The sequence below is a fragment of the Narcine bancroftii genome, chromosome 14 (assembly GCF_036971445.1).
Source record: "Narcine bancroftii isolate sNarBan1 chromosome 14, sNarBan1.hap1, whole genome shotgun sequence".
Classification (NCBI taxonomy): Eukaryota; Metazoa; Chordata; class Chondrichthyes; order Torpediniformes; family Narcinidae; genus Narcine; species Narcine bancroftii.
The window spans coordinates 12,348,347-12,359,583 of NC_091482.1; the positions used below are offsets into that span (position 1 = coordinate 12,348,347).

General features: G+C 38.0%; 1 protein-coding gene across 1 annotated transcript in view; it reads left to right on the forward strand.

The window, feature by feature from the left end:
* The window catches only part of cpda (carboxypeptidase D, a), a 64,649-nt gene extending 53,836 nt beyond the window's left edge, over positions 1-10,813 (forward strand). Inside the window, exons 16-21 of the mRNA XM_069911465.1 lie at positions 679-774; positions 1,830-1,894; positions 3,224-3,355; positions 3,592-3,777; positions 7,214-7,316; positions 8,158-10,813. Coding sequence (XP_069767566.1) covers positions 679-774; positions 1,830-1,894; positions 3,224-3,355; positions 3,592-3,777; positions 7,214-7,316; positions 8,158-8,384 — 809 coding nt within the window. The 3' untranslated portion in view covers positions 8,385-10,813. The remainder of the gene's footprint in view (positions 1-678; positions 775-1,829; positions 1,895-3,223; positions 3,356-3,591; positions 3,778-7,213; positions 7,317-8,157) is intronic.
* The last annotated feature ends 424 nt before the right edge of the window (positions 10,814-11,237 follow it).

Genomic DNA, 11,237 nt, shown 5'->3' on the forward strand with positions numbered 1-11,237 from the left:
GGTCAAAACTTACATATTCCTTTCTGATAAACTTCAAAATAGTGAATTTGTGATCTAGGTATGAGTGAGCATCTCATGTAGGGGAGCTGATGGAAAAATCAGTCCTTTGACTTCAAAAATTATGGACAAGATTATTTCATTTTTATAGTAGCTCAAAAGCCTGAAATGAGACATAAACCACCAGTCTTATCATTCTGTCAGTTGCATATTTGGTTCTTGAGGGATTAAAAGATCAAATTTATTGTATGCGACGTGAAAGTATCATGTGCAAGAGTTTGTAATTTGAGAATTGCAGCCTTTAAATGCAAATGTAGTTTTAATGTTCATTATATTGTTTCTTTCCATTTGTGGCTACTTTATCAACTGGGCGATTTCACCTTCAGATACATTTGCTAATCATATCTATTCCTTGATAGTTTAAGATTAATCGAGTGAGGAAGGAAGAGGAAATGTGGAAGAAAGTAGATGTGTTATCGTGTATATTTCAAAACTCGAATTACAATTTATAAACAGAGTTTTAGCAGAGGATTAAAGATATAATTCCAATATGTCTGTGTTTGAGAGAGAAGGTGGTATTTTTTTCATTAATCAGCAATGTTTTCCAATTGCATGTTGTAAATGGGGAATATTATTGGCTAAAATACTTTGACCTCCATGCGATACTGTTTTCTTCAACAGTGGAGAATGAGGAAACCCTAAGATATCTGGCAAATGTGTACTCTAACAATCACCCTAAAATGCATCTGGGTCACCCAGGATGTCCAAACAACACCGGTAAGAATTTAAAGTGAAAAAAAAAATATATATATAGAGAGAACGTACAACAGATCAGCTTGGGAACAGTGTTTGTGCTGAATGAGATGCCAAATTAAATTAAATCCTTGCTACTTGTACATGATCCATATCCCTCTATTCTCTGCCTCTTCATATGCCTATCTAGAAGCTTAAATGCTTCCACCACTATCCCTGGCAGCCCTTTCCCCAGATACTCACCACTCTGTCTATAAAATACTCATCCCACACATCTCCTCTAAATGCCACTGTTTTCACCACCCATTCTCTACCCTGTTATTTGTTCTTTATGTGTTCTTTGGAATGATATTTGATGGTGTAAAACCTATTGTCCGAATGTGTCAGTTTTGAGTAAATTGGCAACTTTTTTCATGAAGAAATTTGTTTCCAGACAAATAAACCCGCAATTATTTGACATTTTATTCTGTCTGCTATAGGGAAAGTTAACTTTCGGAAATGTTATTGGTATTTAATTCTAATGAACTTCGATCTTGAATAAAAAGTAATTTTCCACTATATATGGTTACTATTTTCCAATTGTTTTGCAGTTACCGTAGGGAAATTTTAATTGGGCACAGTTTTGTCTTTCCAGTTTCATGGAGATGTTTTCTCATAGTGTCTCTTGTGTCAGAAAAGGTTAATGCATGTTGAGTTTGTTAATGTCATTGCCCTAGTTGGATCATGAAGCTTGATCACAGATTCCAAATGTGAGAAAGGAAACAAAACTTGAAATTGTAGAATGCCTCATCTTTCAGTTAAGGAAAGGGAAATGAGCATCCTTGTTCCCCGCTAAAAGGGGAAGTATTGCAGACTGAGACTGTAGATCGTATTCCAAAAAATACAAAATAGTCTGTGGGCTATTTGTCCAACTTTGCATAAACCTTCTACAGTAAAATAGTGAGCTTTCATTTCTGTTCATCAAATCAATCATGAGTAAATTATGAAAATCATTATTGTTGAATGTTCTATCATGTTCTATAGCACGTGATTGCTTCTGGCGTCTAAAGTTTGTCATTCACTGATTTAATGTGTTACAGATGAAAGCATTCCTGGTGGTGTTGCACGTGGTGCACAGTGGCATAGCCACATGTATAGCATGAAGGTGAGCAATTGTCAGTATTGCATGAAATGAGGCTGGGGAAAAAATCGTGTGGGGGAGGATGAGGAGTTGCTTAATCACTGAAAAATTGCCACGTTCTACTTTTAAATCCTAGGCTTTGATTGGCTGAACAAAAGCCATTCCTGTATTGCCCCCTCGTGGTGGTTTGCATGTTGTGATAAAATTGTAATTGTTGAGACATTCCTTTCACAAATTCAAGTCGTACGAACATGTGCAGTGTTAAGCATTTTGAAGTGACATGAAAGACTTGTTATCAAAAGGGCAGATCCTAATTGGTAAATGAGAAAATCTGCTGGGTCTAGTGCAAGAGTGACTCAGTCATCACAGCATTATAGAAAGTAAAAGGCAGTCAACATTTGGGCCTGGGCCTCTCAGAAGTGCTGAAAATCAGGTGGATGCCTGTATAAAAAAAGGAGGGGGGTGTGGGGGCAGGAGAAGGGAAAGGAACACTGAATACATCTCTCAAAGTTGCCGTGCAGGTTGATAGAATAGTTAAGAAGGCCTATGAGATGCTGGCCTTCATTAGCCAGGGGGTTGAGTTCAAAGAGTTGAGAGATCACCTGCAGTTCTCTGGTGAACCACACATAGAATATTGTGTTCATTTCTGGCCACCTCATTATTGGAAGGATGTGGAATCTATGTAGAAGATGCAGGGGAGATTGACCAGGATGTTGCCTGGATTGGAAAATGTCTTATTAGACAAGGTTAGCAGAGCTGGGACTTTTCTCTTTGGAGCGAAGAACGATGAGGTGACTCAGTGGAGGTCTACAAGATTCTGAGGAATAGTTAAGGTAGACAGCCAGTGTTTCCCCCCCCCCCCCCCCACCACACCCAAGGCAGTAGTAGTACACACCTGAGGACATCTGTATAAAGTGAAGGGAAGAAAGTTTAAGGGAGACATCTGAGGTAAGTTGTTGTTTAGTTGTGGGTTTCTGGAATGTATTGCCAGGGATGTTGGTGGAGGATGGAACAATAGAGGCAGTTAAGAAACTCCTTGACAGGTACATGAATGAAAGAAAAAATAGAGGGTTATGAGGTAGGGAGGGCTTATTTTTTTTTTAGGTAGGAATATTTTGGTCGGCACAACATCGAGGGCTTAAGGACCTGTATTGAGCTGTAATATTCTATATTCTAACAGGTAAGAGGTTGGAGGTGGCTACAGGTGGGAAATATTTTTGTGTTTACTGTTGACTTTTTATACAACTTCCAGTAAAGCTTCCACCTAAGGGGGAAAAAAAACAGTAACATGCTTATTGTCCATGTTGGCCCCTAGATACAGTCATTTGTTTTCTCTTATTTTTGCTTGACTAGGATTTTAGTGTTACCCATGGTCACTGTCCTGAGATCACAGTTTACACAGGCTGTTGTAAATTTCCACAAGCAAAAGAGCTTGCTGCAATTTGGAAGGATAACAAGAAGTCTCTTCTCGGCATGCTTGTTGAGGTAAGCATTGAGCATCAAAGCCTGGGCAAGTTGATCAATGGTTGGATATCTGCAGGTTGCATAATGTCCCTAATCCTTTTCAAAATAGTTGAAGCATTTGGGTAAACCATTCCTATTTAAAAATGAAGAACTGGCTCCAATATTTCTCTTTTTCCTAAGTACTTGCTTTGCAGTTTGCCTAATGTAATCGACTGCCATTTTAAGTTCCTTACACCATCTTCTAATCTCACTACCAGGTTCATAAAGGTTTGCATGGAAAGATTACGGATCATGATGGAAATCCCATCCCAAAAGCTGATATCATTCTGAATGAAGGTATTAAAGTTCCAACTTCAGAGGCAGGCTATTTCCATGTTCTGCTGGCTCCAGGATCACATTATATTGATGCGCTTGCAGAAGGGTACCAGCATCAGCGCAAACAGGTATTTAGACCAAGGAATTGATTGTTGGTTTCAAGAAGGGAAAACCAGAGATGTACGATCCACTAATCATTAGGTGATCAGAGGTGGAGAGGGTGAGCAAACTTGAAAGTAAAGGTTCCATTATTGTCACATAATACTATATTTGGAAAGTAACCTGCATGAAATTCTTAACCTTTGTCTACCGTAAGGCAGACAGAGGGTCTTTACTTTGTCCAGCATCCCTCAGAAACCAACAGCATCTGGTGTTCCTCGGCTGTCTCCCTCCAAGTACTGACCAGTCCTGAGCCTGCTTAGCTTCTGAGATCAGACAATCCCAGGCATATTCAGCCTATTAGGTGCTGTGGCAAGTTCTTGGGAGTCACTATCTTTTCTGGACCCAACACACAAATGGCATCAAGAAGAAAACACATCAGCACCTCGACATCCTCAGGATTTTGTGGAGGTTTGCATGACATCAGAAACCATGGCAAATTTGTACAGATGTGCAGTGGAAAGTGTGCTGACCTGCTGCATCACAGTCTGACATGGGGCTGTTGATGGTCTCGAGTGAAAAGCCCCGCAAAAAGTAGGGGACACAGCTTAGGACATCAGGGGTAAAACCCTCCCCACCTCTACAGGGAATGCTGCCATCGGAAAGCAGCAGCAATCGTCAAGGATCTACAGCACCCAGCACACGGTCTGATCTTGCTTCTACCATCAGGAAAGAGATATAGGTACCACAAGACATGCACCATCAGGTTCAGGAACAGCTGCTACCCCATCACCATCAGACTTGGACAAACTCAATCAGGGACTCATTTAAGGATTCTTGCACTTTATTGCAGTCAGTTTGTGTACATGAAACTCTTTGGTTATATTTCTCTTCTGAGTACATGTCTTGAGTACAGTTTGTTGCACTACCAATAAGTGATAATTCTGCCTGGCCTGCAGAAAAATAAATCTTAGGGTAGTATGTGATGTCATGTATGTGCAGGGAGTCCCTGGGTTACTAACAGCATCATTCTTACGTCTGTCTTTAAGTCAAATTGTAGATAAGTCGGAGCAGATAAATACAGTTCTTATTTTGTCAGTTAGTCAATTGTTTCTTAGTACTGTAAAAAAAAAATTAAAGAAACATTTTTAAAAATAGTTTAGATAGAAAAAAATCATGATTAAAAGTTAACACTTACTCTCGTTCCATCAATGTCTTGCACACTGGATTGTGAGGTAATATTATACACATGCACGAATTGGGGGCACAATTTACTTGTAAGTACGAGTTGTCCAGAAGTTGGATGTTTGTAACCTGGGGACTCTGTGTTCTCTGAAAATAAATCTGAATCTAGACTATCAAGACATAGGAGCAGAAATGACCATCAATTCTGTCCCCCACATAATCTTGAGCTGATCCATTTTGCCCACTCAGCCCACTGCTTGGCCTTCTCCCTATAACCTTAGATATCTATCATATCCAATTGTTAATTAAAAGTCAAAAACAGTAGACGCTGGAACTCTGAAAAAGGCAGAAGAGCTGTAAAAATTCAACCGTTCAGGGAGTATCAATCAAAAAAAGAAAAGGTTGATGTAAAAGTCATAAAGCAACATTCAATTTTTTTTTAAATATTCATTTTCTGAGACTGGGCATTCTTTCTACAGCCATTTTATTTTACTCACCTCTAATTGTAAATTGTGAGTTGTGCAGTCTTTCTGGAAAAGTATTGTGGGGTGAAGGAGTTCCAGGATTTAAACTTTGCGATGATATTTCCAAGTCAGAAGGGTGATGCTTGGAGAGAAAGTTGCAGGTAGCACTGTTCCAGTATTTCTACTATCCTTCTCTATCGGTGGTAGACAACACAGGTTAAAGAGATGCTGTTGAAGTAGGCGGATTCAAGTCTTTTTGTAGATGGTTTGCACTATAGCCACTCTACACTGGAGATGATGTAGATTTAAGGTGGTTGACAGAACATTAATCTGCAGGCTACTTTCTCTGGATAGTGTACAGCTTCTTGAGAGGGGAGGGTGGGGTCGAGGTGATTCATTCACAGCAGGATACCCAGCCCTCTTATTAGAAATGGCCATTGCCTGGCATTTCTGTGGCATGAATATTGCCTGTCCATGTGTGAATGTTATCTAATTCCTTCTCCATGAAATACTGGGCTGCTTCATTTGCTGATGACATACAGTTTCATTTTTGTCCTGTAACTATATTTTCCCATTATAATTGATTTACTTTCAGCCTTAGTGTCTTTCTATATTTGCATGCTTACTGTATATACTCATCTAATAGTTGACACCATGCAATAGTCAACTCTCCAATCTTTGGCACAAAAATCTGATATTTTCCATATATGGTGTGTAAAAGTCAACCCCTCCACCCTTTTGGCCCCAGTTGCCCACCCACTGGAGCTCCTGATGCCTCAACTGCACACTCTCTCCTTGGCCCAGGCTGCCTACCCATCTGAGCTCCCAACACCTGGCTGAGGATTCTCGCTTAGACCCTGCCTGCCCATCGAGTTCCCAAAGCCCCGAATGCGGTCTTGCCACCCGCCTGACCGCCCATCAGAACTCCTGATGCCTCAAACAACTTGTATGCGTGCGATAGTCAACACCCTAAATTTCACCTTAAAAATGGGCTACAAAATTCAACTATTATGAGTTTATATGGTGTTTGTACCAACCTAACCAGCGCAAAAAAAAATTCCCGCAGGTTTCCATTGATTTTTATTTTTGTAAAATGAAAGTGGCAATTTTATTGCCGACAACATTGTTTTAGCAAAAACTCTAAAATCTGAAAACTCTAGTAGGTATTTCACCTGGTACAGTAGCAAGGACTGCTTTCTCGCAAGATCCTAAAAAGGGTGCTGTCTGTGTGTCAAATTTCTGCATTCTCTTGCCCTAGAATGCTGGTAGGTTATTAGGCTACTGGATTTACCAAGTGTAAAGTTCCACTTGGTGCAGTGGCAAAATGAATCAAAGGGGATTTGATTGGTATGTGTGTTTGAGAGAATGTGCTCTAGAGGTGCAGATAAATAAGGGGAGATGGAGCGAATGAGATTGCTCCACATGGAGATGGCATGCCAGTATAGGATAAAAAAAACTGCAAACTATTTTCTTATTCAAATTAGATAATTGAAGGGTGGTACGTTTTGTAAACCTTCATTTTGATTAATTTGTGAAAGGATCGTTGAACTTAGAAACAATTTTGTTGATTAAACATGAAAATTTAGCCTATTCGTTTATCAAAGCGACAAAAGGAGAACCAATTTGTTTTCTAATGGGGGGGAAAAATTGATATGTTGAATCATGATCAATGTTAATTTCTCCACTTCACTGAGCCACTGATAAAAGCAGCACTGGGTTGATCTGCACCAAAATGACCGTGCATCTTTTCTCTTTCCTGCGCTAGTACATATGCCAACTCATGTTCTATCTTTTGGTTTCTTTTGTACCTTTTTAGGTTGTTATATTATCAGATGAAGCTGCCAGGACTTTGGTGATTGTTGTTGAGCTGGATAATAAATTATTTGGCCTGCCTAGAGAATTGGTGGTAACAGCAGCAGGTAAGAATTAATGCAATGCCACACCATTATTAATTGATTATAGAGATATTTCTATGAACTTGGCTATGGCTTAAATTCGTCATAATGAGCGATGAATTCATTCATCAAAGTGAGATAGAGAACAGGAATGGGCTACTAAATCAGACTTGATCTATCATTCAACAAGGTCATGGCTAATCCTTCTGCTCCACGTTCACAATGCTAGCTTCCTTCATTCAAGGATATGTGAATCCTAATCTTGACCATGCTTAACTGAGTTCTTAAGCTATGGTTGAGGTAGTGAATTCAAACTATCTGAGTGAAGTTATTTTTCTCCCTTATCCCTGAGTCCTGTCCTTTGTTCTAAACTCTTGACCTTGTCAATATCCACCCTGCTCAACTCTCTCAGAATCCTGTGTTTTAATACAATAACACTTCATTCTTCTCAACTCTGACTCAAAATCTTTAAAGGAGCACCCACTCACCTCTGGAAATCTGGTAAACCTTTGTCGCACCACTCCTTGAGCATGAATATTCTAACATAGGTACAGAAACAATAAAAGTCTGGCTTTGCTTGAACATGGTTATTTTGTGCCTTGCCTTATAATCTGGACAAGTTAGCAGAACAAATCTTTGCCACTGGAAGACTTAATACTGTCAATGTACAAGTTACACAAACAGTCTAAGAGTGGAATTGAAGGGAATATTTAGATATTGATGGCAGTAAGTCTCTGCTCAAGAATTCCTGCTACAAGTTTATCCAAAACAGAGTTGGTTTGGTGCAAATAAATGGATGCCAAACTCTCAATTTACTGTGTAATGCTACAAATCAAGTTAATCAAGTAATTTTTTTTTACCTTAGGTGCAGGTTTGTCTGCAGTAATTGTGACCGTCTGCATTGTTTGGTGTGTCTGCTCCTTCAAATCCAATCATCAAAAAGATGGCTTTCATCGCTTGAGACAGCATCGAGATGAATATGAAGACGAAATCCGAATGATGTCAATGGGTTCAAAGAAATCTCTTCTCAGCAACGAGTTTCAAGATGAAACTGACACCGATGAAGACACTCTGTATGTCAATAAACATTAATGTATCAAGCCAGCCCTGCTGGTTTGATAGTAATATTCATCTTTTTTTGCCAAGTGAAATGAACAAATGACTCGTTACCTTAATAGAGGATATGCCTGATCTACTGCACACGGCACTACGTGGAAATTTTGAAGTGATTTCTGTGACGTTGTTAGTCGTTCTTTTGTGGGTGGGGGGGGGGGGGGGCAGTTGATGCTACAAGAATGAATAACAACTTGCACCACCACTTAAGAATTGCACATATCTTGAGATGACCTGCTCATTTGCATACAATGGTTGAAGATCAACTGCACAAAGAATGCTGTTGCACCGTACCTACCATCTGAGCCTCTACCTATCATAACAATTTCTAACAGCCAGTAGTTAAAGATGCAGTACATCTTTTTCTTTTCTATACATAAATATATAAAAAATACACAAACATGAATGCACAATCTACTTTATAAACCTCCACCATTCATAATGACCTTTGGGAACCCCACTCTATTTTGTACAAACATAGTTTTGAAATAAAGGGGCAGAGCAAAGTGAAATTTTGCACTTCAATGCTGTAAAGATTTGTACCGGTTATGCATGCTACTTTTAAACAATGGACATTTTAACCTAACGTGTACTGCAGCTTTATGCTATGCATGAACATTGTTCATCATGTAAAGGAGGGTGTGTAACTCTGTTTACCTTCTCTTCCAATCAACTTTAGCAGATTTTAAGATTTGGTCATTTACTTTTTGCTCCACACCAATTGTATATATTTCATTTATATTTAACTCCATAAAATGTAAATGCAGTAAATAATATTACAAGTTAGGAACAAACTAACATTGTTAATATAATTCACATGCAGTTATACAGGAAAGTCTGCAGATGCTGGGATTGTCATACCATACAGAAGCACCGAAGAAACTCAGCAGTTCATGCAGCATCTCTAGGAATTAAAGGGTAAACCTTGATGAAAGCTGTTGGTTACTTTTTACTTTCTAGAGATGCTGTGTCACTTACTGAATTTCTTCAGCACTTTTGTGTATTGTAATAATTCATAAACTGAATTTTAAATTTTTTAAAATTTAATTTTAAAAAATTTAGAGATATAGCACGGTAACAGACTATTTCGGCCCAATTTAAACTCCATTAACCTACACTCCTGGTACGTTTGAGGAAACCGGAGCCCTTGGAGAAAACCCATGCAGACATGGAGAGAATGTACACATTCCTACAGGAATTCAAACCTGGGTCCCATGGCGCTGTAAAGGCGTTGCGCTAACCGCCAAGCCAACCATGCATCAACAATCGATTGCGCAGAAATACTTAAGATATTCTTTACATTTTTAAGACTCCGTAGTTGTCAGTAAACAGCACTTGAAAGCCAAACAATTTTTGAGCTGCACAGACGAAAGAGAAAGCAAACCAAATGAACATTTCTGAAAATAGTCTTCAATACTGTAGTTACTTTTACTTGTTCTTGAATTAGTTTCTTGATGCACACTGGATTATTTTGTAGTTGGAGCACCCTTGATTGCAATTACAACTGTCATTAGAGAAACTGGGCACAGTTTTTAAAAGGTGCCCTTTTAATATAACATGCAATTATGAAGTATTGTTACTGAGACCATTAAATTGCTTGAACTGCATCATGACGGTAAAAATTGTTACAGGATGGTAAAATGAGAACTTGTGGTCCTATTGTATACTTTTTGAAGCATTTTTTCATAATTTTTATAATCTAAAACTTGGGTGTAATTTTTTTCAGTATAATATAGTGGTTATTGAATTTTGGTGAAGGATTACAGAATAATGAACTGTACGAGTATGGGAGTGTAATTCTGTGTGAATGTTTTCATTGTGTGCCACTGAATGTACACCTAATTTGCCTGAATACTGTATTGATCACCAGAAATACAGCATTGCCAAAAGCACCTGATCCATCATTTTATCAGTCAATTCATAGGAAATGTCTTGCTGTAACTGATTGTTTTCCAGATACGTTTTTGAGGATTACTTCAAAATATAGTTGTCGTCATTCATTTGTACCTTTTTTCCACAGGACTACTTCAATCAATATTGTGTATTTGATTCTATACTGTAATGCCTTAAATTTTTCCATTGCTTTCACTTTGTGGTAATGTCACTGGGTACCAGTGAAAGGGTGTGGCATCAAAACAAAATAAATGCTTTATTGAGCATATTATGGTGTTGACGGTGATATGTACAGCAAAACAGCAGTGGTATTTAGTTAAAACGTTTCACTTGTAGTGATAGGTATATCAAAATAACAAGATGGAAACAATGTATATAAATAAGTAAGTAGCAAGACAGATTGGAATAGTTTTGATTTCTTTCCATTGAATTTTGTTTGTATACTTCTGTTGGTCATCATTTGGGAAGTCTATCTCCAAAACTGAAAGAAACAAATAAAATATATTTTCTCTTAACATGCCTTTTCTGACTGATTTAGGAACCTGCAATTAAAGTTAATGCTTTACAATGACTGAATAAATTATATTTTTTTACAGGGGATTTTGAAAGCTTTTAAAAATTTATTTTTTTAGGGGACCAATTTCTGCAGTTAGAGGCATTAATAATGCAATAAAATGTGTAAATTAGTATGTCAAATTTGTTTGCATTGCAGTTTTTCAGTCTATCATTGAGAATCAAATTTTCAATACTATTCCTTCTGAATTTTTTTTTAATTATCAGTTAAGCAATGCAAATCAGAACATACCAGGGTAAAATATCCTTTGGTGCATAATAATATTAATATTTTGCAACTTTTAATTAGAAAATTAAAACTAAACACAGGCAATTGACAAATAAAGCTTGATCAAAATGTATTTTATAGACTGCCTGATGCATTAA